This window comes from Lissotriton helveticus (assembly GCF_964261635.1).
Source record: "Lissotriton helveticus chromosome 1_1 unlocalized genomic scaffold, aLisHel1.1 SUPER_1_unloc_32, whole genome shotgun sequence".
Lineage (NCBI taxonomy): Eukaryota > Metazoa > Chordata > Amphibia > Caudata > Salamandridae > Lissotriton > Lissotriton helveticus.
This window is the reverse complement of record NW_027611673.1, coordinates 2,234,256-2,257,130: the sequence shown is the minus strand read 5'-3', so window position 1 is coordinate 2,257,130 and position 22,875 is coordinate 2,234,256. Positions and strand designations below refer to the sequence as shown.

Here is a 22,875-nt window from a genome sequence, read left to right as displayed (position 1 = left end):
GTCCTTCCTTACGATGACGTAATTAGGGGGAATTGCAGCGGCAATATCGGGGCCAGAGCTATCATGCAATCAGGTTTCTGTAAGAAACACAGCATCCGGTTGTTCCTCAATGATGAGGTCGCAGATGTTATATTTGTGTTGTGGGAGAGATCTACAATTAATACTCCGGAAATGTAAAGAGGAGTGTAAAGAGACAGTATTGGACTTGACAGGCCTGCTGCGTCTGACATTGCACTCAAGCAATCTGAAGCTTGCTGGCTTTCCGAGAGCAAAACCGCATTGGTGACATTTGAATTTGGGAAAGGGCAATGAACATACAGAGCAGGATTTGCACGCAAAGCGGTGCCATGAATGTAATTCCACAGCAGAATAGAAAAGGACCATAATGCAATATAGTAGATCAGAAACAAGGTACTCACAGATGAGGTATAAGGTACTTGCCGGAGCCCAGAGCCCGTCAGAGCGCAGACGGGCTGACTCAGGCGAGACTCCGGCGCTAGGGACAGCGCTTCCGCAAACGCGACCGCTAGCGCGATAGGGTGACCGTATCCTTTTATATGTACCACTAGAGCGCTCCCACCGCTCTGGGCACACTAAAGATGGCCGCCGTGGGAAGATTTCCCTAACCCCAATTTAGCTCAAAAACGGCAGCTAAAGGCGTCAAATGTCGGCGAAAATGTGTGCAGGTGGCCTAGGGGTATGCTGTCTGCAATACAGAGTGAGAAAATACAGTTTTTAAAATCACGAGTAAAACGAGTCAAATAACTCTAAAACAGCTGACAATACAGCATTAATGTTATCCCTTCACAAATAGCATTTCCTGTTAGTGGCAGGCAAAGAATCTCGCGAGCACTTTCACAGGGCTCCTTTTATATGTACCACTAGAGCGCTCCCACCGCTCTGGGCACACTAAAGATGGCCGCCGTGGGAAGATTTCCCTAACCCCAATTTAGCTCAAAATTGGCAGCTAAAGGCGTCAAATGTCGGCAAAAATGTGTGCAGGTGGCCTAGGGGTATGCTGTCTGCAATACAGAGTGAGAAAATACAGTTTTTAAAATCACGAGTAAAACGAGTCAAATAACTCTAAAACAGCTGACAATACAGCATTAATGTTATCCCTTCACAAATAGCATTTCCTGTTAGTGGCAGGCAAAGAATCTCGCGAGCACTGTCACAGGGCTCCTTTTATATGTACCACTAGAGCGCTCCCACCGCTCTGGGCACACTAAAGATGGCCGCCGTGGGAAGATTTCCCTAACCCCAATTTAGCTCAAAAACGGCAGCTAAAGGCGTCAAATGTCGGCGAAAATGTGTGCAGGTGGCCTAGGGGTATGCTGTCTGCAATACAGAGTGAGAAAATACAGTTTTTAAAATCACGAGTAAAACGAGTCAAATAACTCTAAAACAGCTGACAATACAGCATTAATGTTATCCCTTCACAAATAGCATTTCCTGTTAGTGGCAGGCAAAGAATCTCGCGAGCACTGTCACAGGGCTCCTTTTATATGTACCACTAGAGCGCTCCCACCGCTCTGGGCACACTAAAGATGGCCGCCGTGGGAAGATTTCCCTAACCCCAATTTAGCTCAAAAACGGCAGCTAAAGGCGTCAAATGTCGGCAAAAATGTGTGCAGGTGGCCTAGGGGTATGCTGTCTGCAATACACAGTGAGAAAATACAGTTTTTAAAATCACGAGTAAAACGAGTCAAATAACTCTAAAACAGCTGACAATACAGCATTAATGTTATCCCTTCACAAATAGCATTTCCTGTTAGTGGCAGGCAAAGAATCATGACAAGTGAGAAGTAATTTGTAACCAAAACTTTGCTTGCATTTCGAGCACTCATAAAGTTTTACCCCAGAGTGGGATCTCTCATGAAGCATAACACTGTCTTTCAGATTCAACCTTTTATGGCATAAGGATTTTCTCCAGTGTGGAGTTTCTCATGGTGAAATAGCGTTTTTTTCTGCAGCTTTTCTGGCATTCAGAGCACTCATAAGGTTTTTCATCAGTATGGAGTCGCTTAGTGAGGCTTTGCCTATCAAATAGGAATTTCTAGCATTCACAGCATTGGTAGTGTTTTTCCCCTGTATGCGTCTGCTCATGTAGAGTGAGATTGAGTTTAAAATTTCTGGCATTCGGAGAACTGATTATTCTGATGGTGTGTTTTCTTATGGCGCTTGTAACCATCTCTACCTCTGAATCTTTTCCGACATTTAGAGCACTGATCATTTTTTTTCTCCAGTGTGGGTTTTCACATGTTCAGTGAGATGAGATTGTTGTCTGAAACATTTTTGGCATTCGGAGCACTGATAAGGTTTTTCCCCAGTGTGGATTCTTATATGCTTAGTGAGACGGCTTTTTACACTGAAACATACCTGGCATTCGGAGCACTGATAAGGTTTTTCCCCAGTGTGGGTTCTTATATGCTCAGTGAGACTGCTTTTTTGACTGAAACATATCTGGCATTCAGGGCACTGATAAGGTTTTTCCCCAGTGTGGGTTCTTATATGCTGAGTGAGACCGCTTTTTTGACTGAAACATATCTGGCATTCAGGGCACTGATAAGGTTTTTCCCCAGTGTGGGTTCTTATATGCTGAGTGAGACTGCTTTTTTCACTGAAACATTTGTCGCATTCAGTGCACTGATAACGTTTTACCCAAGTGTGGGTCAGTGTATGTTTAGTGAGTCTCATTTTGTCACTGAAACATCTCTGGCATTCAGGGCACTGATAAGGTTTTTCCCCAGTGTGGAATCTCACATGTGCAGTTAGAAGTGATTTAAGTTTGAAATGTTTTGGGCATTCAGAGCACTGGTAAGGTTTTTCCCCAGAGTGGATTCTCATATGTTCAGTGAGATGAGATTTTTTGTTGAAACTTTTTGGGCATTCAGAGCACTGATAACGTTTTTCCCCAGAGTGGGTTAATTCATGTCGATATAGACTCAGTTTGATACTAAACCTTTTCTGACATTCAGAGCACTGATAAGGTTTTTCCCCAGTGTGGATTCTCATATGCTCAGTGAGATAAGATTTACGCCTGAAACTTTTTTGGCATACTTTGCACTGAGAGTGGTTTTCCCCTGTGTGCATTCTGTCAAATTCGGTGAGATAAGATTTATGGCTGTATCTTGGTAACTTTTTTCCCTAACTTCGGTTATTTTGCCTCGATTTTAGAGTCGGGCTTGTTTAGATAATGTTCAGCACTTATCTCTAAAAGAAATTGTGTGTAATCTTCTCAACACTTGAATTGAGCAACAAAAGTCGGGAAGCATTCCTGTAACACCTGTTGAAATTTTTCTAACAGATAATAGTCTTTAAGTAATAGCCTCTCCGGCAGCAACTTAATTTGTGACTGAAGTTTTTCTCAAATCTATTTGTATAGGTTCTTAGCAATGCAGTAATAAGGTGTTAGTCTGATATTTAATGATTAAACTGATAAGTACCTTTTTGCACTGGTATAATGGCAGTAACTGAGGGCGTTAGAGCGTGCAGAGTACTATTGTGGATGATTAGTCGCAGAACATCAGTTCCTTCTACCCTTTCTATGTTTGGGGTAAGGTTAAGGTTTGTAGTTCTGAGGATGAGGATTTATTTACATTAGATATAGCGCAACGGTGCTCCTTTAATCCATTTTTATATTTAACAGTTTTACATATCACTCCTGCACAACAGATAATGTTGAGGCGATTTACATAGAATTACAGAACAGTACACAATAAAAAGGAAACAATCTGAGATGGTCATTAACACAATAAAGTGGTGAATTCTTAAGGTTTTCGCAAGAGTGAGCAGAGTGGGTCGAGGTGTTATATCCCGAGGCAGATAGTCTCAAACTTGAGTAACTGGTTAAAAACGGTTGTTGAACAAAGGTGTTTTTCCAATCTTTTGGTTGTCAACGTGTCAGCTTCGGAGTCTTCTTTCAGCGTCTTTTCTTTGATGGTATCCAGAAGAAACCTTTAGTTGTAACTTTCTTTTATGTAGTGTGTGCTTCCTCTCTAGAATTACATGATGCTTTAGATGAACGTTATTCTGTCATGCTGAGGCAGTTTGTCTTTCTGATAATATTTCAGATGAGGATGCTGAAGCGGTCTTTCTACATTATTTCTGATGCTGTGTGCACAGATATGACTTTGCTCTGGGTTAATGAAATGCAAAATTAGAGACTTCACTTACAGGTATAGTACTTTCCTCGCCACACTTAGATTTTTGGAAATTGTTTAAACGTAGAATGCTGGATGTCCTTCAGTTTTTCAAAATAATCCTTCTTATGCCACTGACATTCAGTTGCTTAGTGCTAAATCTTGCTTTCTTCGTCCGTAATTTCAATCACCTATAGTATTAAAATTAAATAGTTAATACATGTACATTTCCAAAAATATAATTTACAAGCCAAATCAATGCAGAATTTTGAAAATGTTGAGCTGTTTTTCAGACAGTGCAGAGTGTAGAATGGTAGCATGAGAGTACTTGGATGTTGGAGTGAGGTTTTGTAGAATTTTCAACATTTTATTAAGCTCACAAAGGATACATGTACCCTATGGAGTTGCAACATAGAATCCCAAAGGCAGATATGAAAGTCATATGGACTGGCACCAAACAGATATTAAAAACATATACACTATTAATTAATTTGTAATGCACATTTCTGGGAAGGGAATGACTCCTCCACGGACAACAGGCGTTTTCCCCTGCCCTGAGTTACCACCTACTTGTATGTGGTTTCCTGACTTTTGAGTTTTGGCCTCTGCCTCAAGCAAATCTATTGGGCGTTGTGAGGACTATGCCTAGACCTATCCCTCAACTATGGTCCAGAGTGTGAATCAAGGGCAATGAAATTAAGGCATACTTTCATGTGTTCATTTTATTCCACCTGATCATTAGTTGTTAGGTTTTTCTGCACCTGGATTTACTGGGTGCAGAAAACCAGGACACAATCTTTTTCCAGACAGAAACCTTAGACTGAAAAGACGCATAAGACTCTGGGTGCAGCAGAAGCAGCCAAGACATATGCTGTTTTTCACTAACTGGGGGAAACACACAATTCTTCCCTCTGTTGGTGTTCACAGTTGTTGTCGGCCTGTGATTCGGTGTTGAGTGCAGAGTGTATCGATTAGAGCCGAGGAGGATTTGACGAGCAAGCGGATCGGAGTCTGGGACGACTACCAGGGTTTGTTTTGTGACCGGTTCCCGCTTCACCCGTGTCTTGTTATACGGGCGCTTTAAGTTCTACGGATCTGCGATGGAGGCAGGAACGGCCGCTGCCAGCACTGTGGTGTTAAGGCGCTGCTAGTGCTGCTCGTGCGGCGGCTGCTGCAGAGCACAGAGAAGCCTTGGCCTGCCACCTGATTTATGTCAAAAATGTGTTGATTATTTTTTTTTTCCACAGTCCACAGGCAAAAATTACATCATCACTTGGTCCCATGCAGGGGATCAGAAAGCCTCAACAGAATTATAACAGGTGGACAAAGTGCATTGATCAATGTAAATCAGCTCCTCCTCTTATTAGATAAGCCAAATGAAAGATACAGCTTCTAAGTGCCCCGGAGCTTAGAGAGAGAGATAATAAAGGAAAAAAGAAGATGATGCAACTTTGCTAAGCCAGCAGATAGGTCTAAAGAAAACTCAACGGCCTTCTGTAACGGTAATTTCTCCAGGTTGCTCCACCCAGGTGTTGTATGCGGAATAGCCAAAAAGCGTGGACAAACTCATCCTAATTTGGGATAAGTAATTATGAATCTAACAAGGAACAAAGAAAAAAAACGAATAAAAAACCACTTCCCGGCGTGGCTACCGGCCGAGAAAGATAGCCGCGTTCTAGCATAGCTCTGTGACTGCAGGGCACCTTCCCCGACAATCCGCACAATAATCCTGACTTCAGCAGGCGCTGCTACGGCTGTATAAAAACGGGAGATCTTCTGGTTCCCGGTGAAGCAATCCGCTACTCCAGACTCCTAAAACTCAAGCGGCTATGAGACAGTGCAACCGGGGCCTAACAGCACTACGGAAGCCGGGGACTAAAGTTTCACGGCGGCCCGGCATACAGATGACCCGACAAGAACTGCTCCTGGACACAGAATAAAGGCGGCGAAAACCAAAACGGACGCGGCTGCGCGCACAGGACATCCTCGGACTACAAGGTACTGGTGACTGCTGGAGGAGGCAGAGAGGGGGCTCTGAGTGAAAACCCGACGTTACCGGGCAGGGACTGTGGACTGGGGACGCCGCAGTACGGCGGCACATCAATAAATGGGGGAAATGTCTGACCACATTTGCCTGTCGTATTGGCCTAGAATAGCAAGAGAATTAGCCGCCCGGAAAGTAGTTGCCGTCATGGTGGAAAACTTCTTTCCAATGGAATCAAGGTGTCTGCCATCTTGATCAGGAGGAGCCGATAATGGAGACGAGGGATTCCTGGCACGACGTTGTGCTGCCTGGGAGATAACCAAATCTGGCTTTGGTTGACCAATAAGACAGGCTGGGAATCATCCGGGGCCTTGTACTTCATATCCAGGCGTAGCAGGACTGCAGGAATGGAAGCAGGGTTTTCATGACCTTCAAACCGTCCTGCCAGATTAAGTCAATGATCGGGATAGCCCAAACCTGTTTCCGTGGCTGGTGTTTGGAATCATACAAGAAACAGTCGTATTCCTTGGTGACTCTAGGAAGTTGGAATCTCTTGGACTCCCTGTCCATTAACATGGAACACACCTATGTCAGCTGACGGAGAGTCAACAGGAATTGGAGTGGTAGGTGACTGAGTCTGAATTTGATAATTGTCCCACTCAGTAAGGAGGGATCTATCATCCAACTCCCCATTTTATCTGTCATCATCAGTGGTGTGTGCGTCCTCCGGGTGATGAGACATCGATGCCACCGGAGAAACCGGAGGTGGCGGCTCGATGATCAATGAAGGCAGAGGAAGATGCGTCTGTAGGACAGATCAGGCCGACTCCGAGGGAGGAAATTAGCGGTAGTAGTCATCAAGCATATGTTGCAAATTAGAGATGAGAGACATGGGCATCTGCACTGTTGGATTCTCAAGTGGTGGTTGAGTATTAGGCTTGGGGTAATAATCATATCCTTGGTCATCATCAATATCTTGGCATTTGATAAGAAGCTCCAAAGGAGTACGAGCAGCACGGAACCTGTCATCCTCTTCCGAATCCTCCTTATCAGCCCCATAGTCAAAAAGCTCCACAGGAAGATTTGGAGATGGTTGAATTGGCAATAGATCCAAAGAAGAATTCCTACGTTGAAGTAGGGAAACATCCGTCGTTCCTGAAGGCGGCAAAAGTGTTGCTGAAGAGTTCAAGGGGATTAGAGACATCAAAGCTGAAGGTGGAACCAAGGATGCCGCTGACAACTCAGCGGTCGACGACGAAGTAACATAAGGGAAGGCTTCTGTGCTGTCATTGAGGCAACCGTCGACGAGGCATCTGTTGACGAAGCAGGTAGAGCCTTGAGAGCCATCGACCGTCTCGTCGGCGAGGAGGCATCCGTCGGCGACTTACTGGAGACATACCTCTTTTTCGTCGACAACGAAGTGAGGGAGGTGGCAGACGGGCGAGGCTTCACCGACACCATGACAAACATCAACTGAGAGGACGCCGACAGCATAATCATTGTAGGTTGAGGAGAAGAGAAGGTAGAAGTTGTTGTCGTAGCAGTGGCAACGGAAGTCTTCATCGACGACGAGAGACCCATTTTTTTTAGGCAAATGTGTCTCAGGAAGAGACTTAGATGCCTGAGTTCTCTTCCAGTATTTATCTTCTAGGGGTATCCTGATCAAAGTCATAAGCAATGAATATTCCCGCCCACGTGCGGGGACCCTGGAAATAATATAAAAATATATATGTAAATCCCATATAACTAGCTCCTCATATATGTATGCACATATATCATTGTTTCTCACACCAATGCAGCCCCAAAACTGAGGCTAAACAATGTAATTACTCATACATGTACTGAATTAGCAAGGAAATAAAAAACACATTAGGTCAAATGGCCCTTGAACTCTGTGGTTTAATGAGCAAAATACTCATAAATCATGAAAATTGCTAATAAATAGACATTGTTAGCCCATAGGCTGCATTGTAAAGCAAAAGCATAGAAAATTAAACCATTTTCAACAAATAAAACTGGCACCGTGCCTTTAAGGCAGCCATGACCCCTGGCTTCCCATCATGCCTCAGGGGTGACAGTGAGGTCAGTTGTTATTTGCATAACCCAGAAGACAGGGCTCAACAATGAATTAGAAACACATAGTCATATCTCATTTGCCTGGGGAGGCGGCTGGGTTGCTTATGACTTTGATGAGGATACCCCTGGAAGAGAACTAGGATTACAGGGAAGTAACTTATCCTTCTCTTCCAGGGGATCCTCATCAATAGTCATAAGCACTGACTAGAATAGCAAGCCCAACCAACCACCAGCAGGCAAATGAGAAGAAACATGACCCAACCAAAACAATTGTAACAGCCAAGCTAGCTGTTAAACAGATTCCGCAAGGCCTACTTGGGTACCTGCTCTAGCGTCTGAATCTAGACAATAATGCCTGGTAAATGTATGGACGGACCTTCAGGTGGAGAAGTGTGGCTCAATGGTTAGAGCAGGCAGACCTCGATGCAGAGCTCTGGCCAGGGACTAGGATTCGATTCCTGCCTCGGCGGGTCTCGGGCTCATTAATTCCCCTGACCGGATATTCTCGCCTCAGTGCCTATTCTGATCATGGGTCCCAGGCTGCAACTCTGGGCAATAGCTTGCTTAGTCTCCACAACGGCCCCCACAACGCGAGGGATGCCTGGTCTGTAACATGGGGGTGCCCAGGAGTGGACACTTCACAGGGAAAGCCAGGAAGGGTTCCCTTGCGGTATTCGTACAAGCGCCGGGAAACCCACAGCGGGTAGCTGTGCACTATACAAGCACAAAAACATTTACATTTACATATACATTTCAGGTCGCTGCCTTACAAATCTCAGACATAGGCAAATTATTAAGAAAAGCCGCAGTAGCCGCTTTCCCTCTGGTAGAATGCGCCTTGGGAGAAAAACACCCAGGGTCTTCTCCGCCAACTGATAAGCCAGCTTAATACAAGAAACTATCCACCTTGAGATAGAACGTTTCGAGGCTGCATAACCTGGTCTGATCGATCCATAGTTGACAAATAACTAATCAGACTTACGTATAGTTTAGGACTTATCAAGGTCAAATTTCAGAACTCTTTTCAGGTCCAAAGAATGCAATGCCCTCTCAGCTGGTGTGGAGGGATTGGGAAAAAGGTGGGTAGAGAGATGGTCTGGTTTACATGAAAATTTTACACCACCTTAGGTAGAAAAGAAGGATGTGTTCTCAACACTACCCTATTCAGACGGAACACTGTGTAAGGCTCTTTGGCACAGAGAGCTTGAATTTCGCTCACCCTGCGAGCCGACGTGATTGCTACCAAAAAAGCAGCCTTCCACGAAATATGCTGCAAAGTTGCTTTATAAATGGGTTCAAAAGGTGGACCCAACAATTTTGATAGCACCAGGTTCACCTCCCTGGGGGGTGACGGAGGTCGCACTGGGGGATAAACCTTTTCGAACTCCTGCAGAAAATCCTTCACAGCTTGCAACTGGAAGAAAAGAAGGTTGGGAAGGTGATCGCCTATAAGCTGTTATCGCAGCCAAATGCATTTTAATAGAATTAAACTTCAACCCAGCTTTAGCCAGATACACTAAGTCGTTCTGCATACACCACATATAGAAGCGCTTCCACTTGCATGCATAAGAATGTCTTGTGGAAGGACGCCGTGCCTCTTTTAATATGGACATGCAGTCTTGCGGAAGTCCTAGGTGGCCGTATTGTATGACCTCAGGAGCCATGCTGCCAAGCTCAGTGACGGAAGGTTGGGATGATGAATCCTCCCGTTCATCTTGGATAGCAGGTCCGGCCTGCATGGCAGCTTCCTTTGCGGGCTCACTGACAGATGGAGAAAGTCCGTGTACCACCATTGTCTCGGCCAATCGGGGGCGATGAGGCTCATCGCTGTGTACGAGTTCGTCAGCTTGCTCCCCAACTTCGGGATCAGCGGAAGGAGTGGAAAGACGTACACAAATTCACCGGAACAGTTTATCAAAAGGGCATTCCCTTTCGACCCTGGGCGGTAGAATCTTGAGGTGAAGTCTCGGCATTTGGTGTTTTCGTCGTCCGCGAAGCGATCTATGGTGGGACGACCCCAAGACTGGAAGATGTCTTCGACAACCTTGTCGTTAAGAACCCAGTCTTCTCTGTCTTCGAAATGCCGGCTTAGAGCGTTCGCCGCCACATTCTGTTCTCCTGGGAGGTGGACTGCTGTGATTGATAGATTGCGAGCCAGGAGCCAATGCCAAATGTTTTGGGCCTTCAGCTAAAGAGCCCGTGAGCGTGTACCTCCCTGCTTGTTCAGGTGTGCCACATTGTGATGGTGGTGTCCGTCTGTACTAACACGGACGAGTCCTGAATCGAGGGAAGGAACGCTTTGAGGGCGAAGTGGACTGCCCTCAACTCCAGCATGTTGATGTGGTAAGTACGCTCTTTGAGGGACCACAGACCTTGCATTTGGAGATGACCCATGTGTGCTCCCCATCCTTGCAAAGATGCATCTGTGATTAACGTCTGGGCAGGAGGAGTTTGATGGAACAGAATTCCGACCTGCATATTTTTCTTCTTTGCCCACCAAGGAATGGATGCCCGCGCTGCGTCTGACAGTGTGATTTTGTCATCCCAGCATGCTGACTGTTGGTCCCACTTGTCCTCCAGATCCTGCTGAAGAGGACGTATTCGTAGTCTGGCATTCGGGACCAGGAAAATGCAGGATGCCATCGACCCTAGCAGGGAGGCAATCCTTCGCACCTTTAGGTCCTTGCTGCGAAGCACCAGTTGACACTTCTGAACTATGGAACACTGTCTCTTCTCCGAAGGAAACCCTTTTCCTACCTCGGAGTCTAGCAGAGCTCCCAGGAAATGTATCTTCTGAGTAGGCTGTGAGATTGGCTTGTTGAAGTTCACATGCAGAGCCAACCGGTGGCAGAGGTCGATGCAGCTCAGAAATTGATTTCTTACACTGTCTGGGGAAGGACCTTTCAACGGCCAGTCATCCAGGTATGGGTACACGAAGACACCCCTGTGGCGTAGAGCGGCCTCTACCACTGCGACACAGTTCGTGAACACTCGAGGTGCTGACTTCAACCCGAACGGGATGACTTTGAACTGGAAGTGAGAGGTCCCCAACCGGAACCGAAGCAATCTTCTGTGATTGTGAGCGATCGGCACATGAAAATATGCATCTTGTAGGTCCAGCGAACACATCCAATCTCCTCTCGTGAGATGCGGATATATTTGATGAAGCGCCAACATGCAAAACCTCTCTTTCTTGACATACAGATTGAGTGTTCTCAAATCCAGAATGGGTCTGTATTCTGCTTTCTGGCCCTTTTTCCTGACTAGAAAACATCAAGAATACACTCCTTTCTCCCTTTGAGAGATTGGCACCCTCTCGATGGCCGACTTTTCGAGAAGGATAGCCACTTCTTTTTTCAGAAGTTTCAGCTGATGACTTGATGTTGGCATTGGAGGAACGGGTGTAGGCAGTTGTTGGAAATTAAGACAGTATCCATTCTGAAGTGTAGCTAACACCCAGCGATCTTTTGCAATGGTATGCCACTCTTCCATATGATGCGCAATGCTTCCCCTCACTGGAGTGGTTAACGGCGCTGGGGGAAGGAAGGACTAATGGCTTGGATTGGGCTTTGTTGGAATTGTTGCCCTGGCGCTGATTTCCACCACCTCTGGAATTACGCCTGCCTCTATATTGAGACTTCTGCTGCCCCTGTTGGTCCTGACCCTTCTGCCACTGAGGGGATGGAACCCTCTGCTTGGAAGAGACTTTACTGTAGGGACGAAACCTCCTCTGAAACTCTTTTTTCTTTTCAATCCCCACAGCTTTAAGAGGGTCTAATTATGCTTTTATCCGCTGCATCTCTTCATCGGTACCTGCCCCAAACAACGATGTTCCTGAAAAAGGCAAGTTCAAGATCCGGGATTGAGCTTCTGGTTTCAATGCAGTAAGCCAGGAAGACTTTCTTGCACACACTCCGGGGGCATAGCCATGCGCTGAGAGGGTCGCACCTTCCGCTGCAGCGCTGATGATTTGGTTGGAGACTTGGCTGCCCTCCAAGAGAATCTCCTCAAAGTCCTTTCGTCCTCTTGCGGAAGTTTCTCGATGAACCGCTGCAGAGAATCCCACAGGGACCTATCATAGCGGCCCAAAAGGGCTATCGCATTGGATACTTTCAGGAGTGAGGCTGAGGTGTTGCAGACTCTTCTTCCACATGAATCCTGCGACTTGCTCTCCCCTAACATTAGGTACTGTGGAGGAGGAAGCTACAGCATGAGATTTTTTCACCACTGCGATGATGACCGAGTCTGGTGGCCGAACGCCTCTGAGGAAGAGTGGATCCTCCTCTGGCAAGTGATATTTCTTGAGAATCCTCACTGGAGCGGCCTTTATTGTCGCTGGCGTGAGGAACACCACCATAACCGGTTCTATAATCCCCGGAACCAAGGGTAGCAGAGGTTTGGGCGCAGACCTATGATGCAAAGTCTCAAAAATAACTGAGGTTTTGGTCTGGTGCGTTGTCATGGGAACACACAGCTTAAGAGCCCCTCTGCCCAAGATGTCTTGAAAGGTAAAGATGTCATCCACGGGATATATTCTGGATGGAGGACTGTCCGTCAAGGTCTGAGAATAATCCCTATGAGATCGAGTAGGGGAAGAGGAAGAAGTGGGAGATCTGCGTTCCCTTCTTCTGCTCCTAGACCTGGACCTCCGTCTGCTGGAGCACACCGGGGTGCGCGATTGTTCTCTGGGCCTGGACACTGGTTTGTCTCGAGCTGCTGCCAGCCTGGCTGCTGTTTCCTTGTCTGGCGCCCTGTGATGGAGAGGCCTGTACCATCTTGGTGACAACCTGATGGAGGGCGAATTCTGAGTATCTCTCCTCACAGGCAAACTTGTTGGTGGGGGTGATCTCCTCTGTCCATGCAGCGAACCATCAGGAGAATGCCTGGACCTCTCACTGTTGGAGGAATATATCACTACATCTGGCGATCTATTCCGGTGAGAAGAGTGAGCCTGAAGAAGATGATGAAAGGCTCACTGGAGGCAAATTCTCTCTGGAAAGGCTTCTAGACCGGGATCTTGAGCGACTCCGTGATGCCTCATCCGTTGGACCCGTCTTCCTTTTAGCAGGAAGACTCCTGCTCCCAGGAGAATGCTCAGTAGACCTAGAGTGTCTCCCTGAGGTCGTCTCTCCCTCTGCCGCCAACGCCGACTGTGGAGATCTCAGCTGCAACGGCTGTCTGTGACCTGGCGACGGAGATGGTAAACTTGACATCGTAGCTTTCTGGGTCGACGTGGACCTGGGCAGGACCGGCCTCGACACCGATGATGGAAGCTGCTCCGAGGCTAGTTGAACCTCTCCTTGCGGAGATCTATGGCTCGACGTCGAACACCTCTGGGATTCAGATGGAGAGACTTGCCTCGACGTCGGACTTCGGTGTTGAGAAGTCGACGACATACGACTCGACGTCGAGAGTCGATGCTTTGACGACGACGGAGGATGCTGCGACGGAGACTGCCTCGAAGTCGAGTGCCGGTGATGATCCGTCGACCAAGTGTGTCTCGACGTTGAGTGTCGGTGGCGAGGTGACGACGGAGTGTGTCTCGACGTTGAGCGCTGGTGGTGAGGTGACGACGGAGTGTGTTTCGATGTCAAGCACCGGTGGTGAGACGCCAGAGTGTGCCTCGACGTCGAACACTTATGACTAAGCGTCAACGGAGGAAGCTTCGCCGTCGAAGGCCTATGATGCTGCGTCGACGGTTGACGTCAGCAGAGGTACCTTGGATCTCGACGCTGAAGTCTTCATCGATGAAGGAAGATGACTCGTCTTCGACGTCGTCTTCGTCGCCGCTGGAAGCTTCGACACTGATCCTGACGCCGAAAGTGAACAAGTCGGGACTTCTCTCGACGTCGATCGCGTCCTTCATTTTTTCTGTCTCTCAGGAGGCCTACCTCTTTCAGAGAGGCCATAGATCCTTATCCTCTCTCTATCCTTGAGGGTTCTCCTAGAAAGATTCTTGCAGTGTTCACAAGGGTCTGCAGAGTGTGTCTCACAGAGACAGAGGATACACACAGGTCCTGGCCTTCTTCTTCCCACAGGAAGGGCAGGTGTCAAGAATAGAAGGCATTTTGACAAAAATATTCTTTTTTTGAAAGTCAAAAAAGGCAGCACTAACACTCTAAGCTTAAAAGACGTCAAGTGAAAGTAAAAATTGAGGAAAATCCCTAGTATTTTTTGACAGAAAGTCAAACAAGGGAGGAGCTGTTAAACCAGGGTCCTGACTGAAGGAGCTGGAAAGAACAACTGTCCTAACTGTCACCCCTGAGGCACGATGGGAAGCCAGGGGTCATAGCTGCCTTAACGGCACGGTGCCAGTTTTATTTGTTGAAAATGGTTTCATTTTCTATGCTTTTGCTTTAACAATGCAGCCTATGGGCTAACAATGTCTATTTATTAGCAATTTTCATGATTTATGAGTATTTTGCTTCTTAAAACACAGAGTTCAAGGGCCATTTGACCTAATATGTTTTTTATTTGCTTGATAATTTAGTACATGTATGAGTAATTACATTGTTTAGCCTCAGTTTTGGGGCTGCATTGGTGTGAGAAAAAATTATATATGAGCATACATATATGTCGAGCTAGTTATATGTGATTTACATATATATTTTTATATTATTTCCGGGGTCCCCGCATGTGGGCGGGAATATTCAGTGCTTATGACTATTGATGAGGATCCCCTGGAAGAGAACTTGGGTTGTAAGGGTTGAACCTGGCCTCTACTCACAAGGTGACCCAAGTATGCAACCTTTCCCTGCCCTATCTTGCACTTGCATGCCTTGATAACGAGGCCTGCACTTCTCAGAGCCTCCAGTACTTTCCTAAGGTGGATCAGGTGATCCTGCCAGGTAGAGCTAAAAACAGCAATATTGTGTAGATATGCTGCACTCAAGGATTCCAATCCAGCAAGGGCTTAGTTCACCAACCTTTGAAAAGTGGCAGATGCATTTTTCAAACCAAAGGGCATTACAGTGAACTGATAATACCCATCTGGGGTTGAAAATGCAGATATTTATTTTGCTCCTGGAGTCGTCAGACCTATATGCCAGTACTCTGATGTGAGATCAAACATACTCAGATACTTGGCTGCTCCCAACCTGTCAATAAGTTAATCTGCCCATGGAATTTGGCATGCATCAGTTTTGATCACAGCATTCACGCCCCAATAGTCCACACAAAACCTAATTTCTTTCTTACCATCCTGGCTATGAGGCTTGTGGATTAAGACAACTGGGCAGGTCCAGGGGCTCTCAGAAGGCTTTAGAACTCCCAATTCCAGCATCATGCTTACTTCAGCTTTGATGCTCTCTTTCACATGTTCGGTCGGCCTGTATGTTTTATTCTCGAAAGGTAGCCTTTCATCAGCGTCTACAGCATGGATACACCAGCTAGTCTGGCGACAGGTCAAAAAGAAGAGCTCAGCAAACTGATTTAGGACTTGTCTGCAATCAGTCTCCTGATGGGCAGGTAGGGTGTCTGACAAGACGGCACCTTCCACTGACCCATCTTTTGGATTGCTGGACAGGTCAGGGGCAGGTTAACTCTTTGCTTCCTGATCCTCATCTGTAACCATGAGCATGGTCACATCTGCCATGTCATATTAGGGTGTAAGGCGGTGGGCATGGACGACCCTCTCGGGGTTCCTGTCAGAGCCAGGGTCTACCAGGTAGGTGACCGCCCCTTTTCTTTCTAGGATAGGGTAGGGTCTACTCCACTTACCTTGCCGAGCCCTAGGAGCCACAGGCCTCAAAACCCACACCATCTGCCCAGGCTGGAACTCAACCATAGCAGCCTTTTGGCATCACCAGAGCTTCTGGAGCTAGGCTGGCCACAACGTTTTTGCTTGCTTTTCCACGTACTCATACATCCTGGAGCAAAAGCCAAACACATAGTCCACTATATCTGCTAAGGTTCAACAAGAGGTTTCTCCAATCCCTCTTTCACAAGGCACAGTGGTACCGACAGGAAACCCAAACAGAAGTTAAGATAAGGAGGACCCTACTCCTTTCTGTGGCCCTTCCCAATAGGCAAAAAGCAGGCAGGGAAGTAAGACATCCCATCTTCTTTTGAGTTTTTCAGGAACTCCACCGATCATGCCCTTCATTGTCTTGTTAAATCTTTCAACAAGGCCATTACACATAGCAGAGTGGCTTTGGCCACACTGACCAGGACGTATGCAGCGGGGGATTTGGACCCCTAATATTATGCCGTTCAATTTCAACACGCAGCTCGATGGCTCAACACAGTCCCTAGTTGGCAAATTCGGCTCTCGGCGGGAATGGTGGATGCTGGTTGTCTTCCAGAGCTGTTAATGGATGGAATCGGGAACACCAAGAGCTAATCCATATATTGTGCGACAAACGGCCAGAGTATGGCATTGGTTTGTAGTGAGAGTACTTAAGCGCGCACCATTCCATGGGGAGCTCCCAATCTGGATATTAAAACCAATCAGGCAGATGGCACTCAGTATGTCCTTCAAGGCATGGAGTGAGGGGGATGCGAGCAATAAGGTGAATTGTACCCAGATGAGACTTATCCCCTTTAAACATGCCCGCAAAGAGTTTGGTCTAAGCCAGGGGCAATTTTTACAACATGCGTGCTTGGCAGACACAACTAAGCACAACTGGCCATGCTGTCCGACAGCTCCGCCGCATACTCCAACCCTTGAGATACTGCTAACCTATGGTGCGTGTAGACACCTAATTATGCATCTTTACAGAACAATGCGATCAGATACAGTAGGCACTACACAAGGCCCGAGAGGCCTGGAATTTAGACTTTGACATTCCAATGGAAGATCAAGACTGGCAGCAGGCCTGTGAACTAATACGCATGGTTTCTAGTAATGCCCATTTTCGACTGATACATTATAATTTTCTGCGAAGAACCTACTAAACGGCACAAGACCTTCATCGAATGGTCGGGTCTTGGCCAGATATATGCTTGCGCTGCAACATTGTGGAGGCTGATTTCGTACATTAACCATGGTCCTGCGATGCAATACACTCCTTCTAGCAACAAGCTGTCGAAGAAATGGTGCATGCCACACAACTTAGTATTGAGCTGACACCCAAATGCTGTTTATTAGGCCTGTTTAGATGTCAGAAGGGCGCAAGATAACCTATACATTTGGTCTGTCGCCTATGGTACTGGCATGACGTAGAATTGCAATCACATGACTGCCCCAGCATGCCCCAGCGATTGTGCTCTGGCATCGAGATGAGCTTCTTCTCATGCTGAACGCTTTGATGCTGCCTCTCTTGTCATCGAGCCTGATGATCGGGTAGAGTCCTCTTGGACCGAAACGACTTACAAGGGTCGCAGTCTTCCTTCTTGTGCTCCGGAGAGAGGAACAAGTTACAAACTTGATGTACGTCGGTGGAGGGTACTTGGTGTGGCACTCAGGACAGAAATGGAATGGAGTCTGTTCCATTTGCAGATGGCTGGCCCTACGCAGCAAGGCCCGACGGTTGCCCACAAGGTTTTCTATCAAAAATTGAGAGTTTTCCAAACTATTTGAAACGAGGAGAACAGGGAAACGCGTACTGAAACAATACAGTTGAGGGTAGAGTGGACTGCGCACTGAGGGGAACCTGAAGAGCGGTTTCGGAGTGCAGCAATATGCACCCGAACCCGTTTGGGGTAAAAAACAATCTAACAATGGAGTCAATGCCCATGTGCACTATCACCAAAAGGTGGTCACCTTACCTCGTGACTGGAAAGACTTCTTCAAAGATAAACAACTTGCAAACATCCGGACCCAACACAAGATGGCAGGAGTATGCAAAGCATGTGCATCTACAGCATACATGCCTAGAACAGAGGATTAATGGCCCCAAATCCATGCTGTGGTATCGTCATGTTGTGGCTGAGTGTGCCATGTGATGTGGCAGGCTATAGTGCTTGGTGTGATTTGGTCATTTTTGACAAGGTGGAGTACTGAAGGCTTAGGCATTTTTTTATTTTCTTTGTTTTTGGGATCGTGTGATATAGTGCGTTACCTACTGTATGATGTAAGTAAATAATTGCTATTATACAGTAAGGATGTGGGGTGAGTGTATTTAGGTCTGAAGACATGCTGATTATATGCAGAATAACAGGTCCGGGAAGTCACTGCTGACTAGAGCAGGTTAGCAGCTGCACAGGCCTTGGGCATTGATCCTATTGAGGATAATATGTGACGGGCCAATGGTGACTGGAGCTGGCTAGCAACAACGCTGGCTTCTGTTATTCATTACAAGCAGGGTAACAATACATGTCAATATTGACTGGAACTGGTTGGCAGTAAAGTTAACCTCTGGTTTTGAATATTAGCAGGAATTAAGGTACAGGGGTCACTACTGACTGGAGTTACTTAGCAGGATAATAGGTCTTAGGGAGCCAATACTGACTGAAGCTGGTTAGTAGGATCACTAGTCCCAAGGTGCTACTAATGACTCAAGTTGGCCAGAATGATAACAAGTCCCAGGGGCCAATACTAACAGGATCTGGCTAGTAGGCTTACATACAGGCCCAAGGGGCCACTATTGACTGGAGCTGGCTAAAGGAATAAGAGGCCCAAGGGTGGGGGGGGTGCGAGTGACTCCAGTGACCGGGGTTGGCTAGAAGCATTGACAACCTTTGGTATTGATTAAGTGCAGGATTCCAGGTCACAGGAGGCACTGCTGAATATGGCTGGATAGCAGCAGTGGTGGCCTCTAGGAAGAAGGAATTGAGAAAGCATAACTGGATATACTGGTTTCTTTGACCCCTTTAAAGCTAGTAAACAAACCTCCCCAGTGCTGCGCTGTCCATTATCCAGTGCTGAACTGGACGTCCAACGGTCGTGCGCAGCACTGGGGAGGTAGTGCCCGTGACGACCGTTGGCCGACGGCAGCACTTAAGGGGTTAATACCGATAATTGTTTACACATCATACACATCAATGCCACAACGTGAATTGATAATTACATTACCAAATTACAATATTCTTATATTAATTTGATGTGACTGTTCGCCTTAATATGCCTGCAAAGTTACATGATTCTATTAGGGCTCAGGACCATTTTATTTAGTGATGTGCATCTGCACACTTTCCTGTATCTTGTAGTAAATTGAATATTGACAAACAGAAGTGTTATTTCCAGAAACAGTGAATTCTGCAGCTTGTCTGTGTATCTTTTATCTGCACCTCACGGACTCCTCACATTCACCTGGAGAGAAGATCCTGCCTCCTACTCATTAGTGTTGTTTCAGTAACTGTTTCTATCACGTGTTCATGTTTCATTGACTTGTATTAGGAGAAAAGTGTATAAAAATACATTGTGTAGCATTAGCATTATATACTTCAACTTGCTTTAGGGTGGATGCTCTCGTCCATTGCAAAGACAATTGTCACTTGTTAGTTTGCTTGGCCTTTTGCTATTTTTGCATTAAATGTATGATAGATTTGTTGGCCTCACGGTGTGTTGCGTTTTATTTTACATAGCACAAGAGATGCTGAGGAAAATGTCAGTCCAGTATACACATTCTTCATATAAATCAACTCACAGTATACTGTTCTGGAGGTTCAGTCCCACAGACATTATCTCTACCTGAACGCAGGCACCCTAGGAAGCATGTACTTTTCAAACCAATTGCCCTCTGATGCGGCGTCCTCGCTATTGGATAAGTCAATATGTCCTGAATTTTAGGAGGGTTACCGTATCCAGTGCACTCTGTTAAACAGTGCTCACCTGTGGTAGTAAGAAGTTAATAGGCACCTTATCACTATGCACGGTGCAGGGCTTTGAGTTACAGAGCTCCTCACGTTGTGGAGAAGATTAGGTCACATTTACCCATTTTCCCATACTTGGTCCTGATGAAATGCCAACAGATTGCTCCATGACTACACAAGGCATGAAAAACGTTGACGCTCATTTGTCTCCTGCGCGGCACGTTCTATTGAGTGTGCGGGGCCATTACGGAACCGCTCCGTCATCAGCACAGCTCACCCGAGGCTGGTGACGGAGCGCTTCCGTCACCAGCGTGTGAGCGCTGCGCGGCCCCCCCGCCCCCGTAGCGCTGCAGCAGAATAGCCGCCGCAGCGAAGGGGTTAACTATATTGTGGCAACTGGTCGATAGTTGATCTTATATTCAGACTTCACCAATCTCACATCTTATGACGCAACATCCTCTGTCCTACTATGCTCATCCGGCGTACTTAATAAAAGATGTGAGACAAAGTGCGCTCTTGTGCTGCCCGCCAGGCATTGTAGCGACGGCCTGGTGAGGAGTATAGCCCAATGAGGAAGCATGTCACCTTCAGGTGAGTGAACGCAACTTGTCTTAAAAGCACATGCTTCCTACGGTGTCTGCGTTCAGTTACAAATAATGTCGCTGGGACTGAACCTCCAAAAACAGTATACAGTGATTTGTCTGTTTTATGTTGCTGCTACAAGCTCCTTACCTGTGCAAGTTATCTGGATAGATGCAGGGGCAGACCCAAACCAGCCACACGTGGAGATCAATGACAAATACTGAAGATTTAACAGAGCTTCCAAGCTGGTGACCATTACTTAATTGACCCTGAAAATAAAAGACACATTTTTAGTATTCTGGTGACTCATGACCATAAAAAACAAAGGTTATAAATTCAATATTGTCTCAAATACTTAAAAAATGGAACTGGGTGTGCTGAATCTGATGTTGCCCCAGGTCATGCGTGACAGACACCTTCCACCACTATTGCTTATGGGACTTGTAGTTTTGTTTTTCTCATTAAAAGGATGGGTTCTAAAGTCCCAGTGTTCTAAGTGATGTTAGTTAAAATCAGAGGCCTGAGTGAGGGTGAAGCAGGCTCTGCTCTGCTTAGCAGTGAGATGAATGACAGTTCCCCAGCCCTTCCCTTCTTTGACCTACAGAGGCTCGTCGGCCATTCATATTTATTTGCAACAGCAAATAATCTTTTATTGCAACTTGTGTCACTGAAGAGATACAATCCATGGAAGTGTTTAATTAACTACTGACAAACATGAACAATCAAGAACATGAGTTTCTGGAAAACTATCAAGCCCCCAATCAGAATCAGCCGCCCTTCACACCCAGGAATTCTTGAGGCTTTGGAGAGGATGAATTGCACGTGGTATAAGAGGAACACTACATCGACTCAAAGCTCACTTCTCAGGGATGTACTGAAATGCCAGCTTCATGGCACACTTAGCCAGCTCTTCACCTCCTCCTCCTCAAACTGTTGACCAGCTATCAGGGCAAATGAGTCTGCAGCAAAGCCTCGCTGGCTTGGTTCCACACCGGACCAGGCAAGGTGATCAACTCCATACTCCTCCGAGTCAGCAAGCACTCTGGTCGAGCCAGTCCTAACCCCACATGAATGTTCCCCACCACAACTATTCTAATGGTACTAGGTTATGTTTCTGCCAAATGATTGAGTCAAAAATTGAAAGGTTTGACTATGAAGTGCTGAAAGTGAAATCATGAAGTTTTTCAATATTTCTGAGTCTGCCACAGTACACAGGACCATTATTTATCTACAGCAGCAAATCATGCATGTGCCCTGTAGAAAGCACATTTGAATGAAACATGGAAGGCATTGCAGCCAACATCATAGCAACATCATAGCAGAGTGAAAGATAACTTGTGTTATTATTCCAGCAGAACGAAATGCCATTCCTAATGTGTACGTCATTTTAAAGACAAACCCAGAAAAATGTACGGTCAGTGTTGTTCTTCTGCCAGTTAAAAGACAATCTCCATTAATGTGTCAGGAAATAAAATACTATGAGAAATCCTACTTGTTGGCAGGGTGCTGTCTGCCACTATATTGCAGGTTACTTCCAACGTAATCTGATTTACACATACATACTCCAGGGTGCTGCCAGCTATCGGGTCTGCACACAGCAGTCTGGAGCCACTCAGGAAGGAGGTAAGCTCTTCATTTCATCTTAAGCCCTTAGGTTACATTCACAGCCTGATAGACCCGGAGAACTTTATCCACGCTCTTACTGCGTCAAGCAGATAGACGTAGCACATCATAGTCTGTGTTGTGTGCTGGGTGATGCCTGGCATCTTATTATCGTTGGCGGGAGGATGGATGAAGCTCTGATAAGAGCTACTACAAGAAGAGCAGAGAAACAGGACCAGAGATCGCCACAGAGCGACAACTGTCCAGAAGCTGAAGAAAGAACTCTGAAACAGCAAACCTCCTGCACCCTGGAGATTTTCCAGGATAAGCAAATGATGGTAATGAAATGCAAACTGCAGCATTAAGGTCACACACTACAGCATCTTTCCCTTTAAACCAAAGGTAACAGCCTACAAGAAAAAACTAAACAAAAGCAACAAAACTAGAAAATGCATTTCCAAATGCTGCAAAAGAGAAACAGTTAATACAATTGAAAAATATTAAACTTGGTTGGTACCTTAGTAATGTGCTTACTTCTGGGCTTCACTCCATCTGCAGCGATAACGCTCTGAAAGGAGAAATTACTGCTGTGAGTCTCAGAGTCTTCAGTATTCCTGGTCTCAGTCACGAAGACTGTGGTGTTGGAAGATAACTTTCTCTTATTTCGCTTTATAGTTCCAACAGTCACGCCATTGCTTTTAGCAGACACGCTACTGTCGGCAGCATCACAACTTCAGGCAGACCAGCAATGCGGATCTCACCACTCACATTGGGTGAATATTAATAAGCACGGTC

The 22,875-nt window shown here is 46.2% G+C and overlaps 1 protein-coding gene across 1 annotated transcript; it reads right to left on the bottom strand.

Moving 5' to 3' along the window:
• Positions 1 to 363: 363 nt before the first annotated feature.
• On the bottom strand, positions 364 to 22,648 carry LOC144805915 (uncharacterized). The gene is made up of 3 exons (XM_078672388.1): positions 22,598 to 22,648; positions 20,629 to 20,747; positions 364 to 4,333 (listed from the first exon to the last, which is right to left on the bottom strand). Exon 3 carries the CDS (start codon positions 3,091 to 3,093, stop codon positions 2,230 to 2,232), a length of 864 nt encoding a protein of 287 aa, XP_078528514.1. The 5' UTR covers positions 3,094 to 4,333; positions 20,629 to 20,747; positions 22,598 to 22,648; the 3' UTR covers positions 364 to 2,229.
• Positions 22,649 to 22,875: the final 227 nt, after the last annotated feature.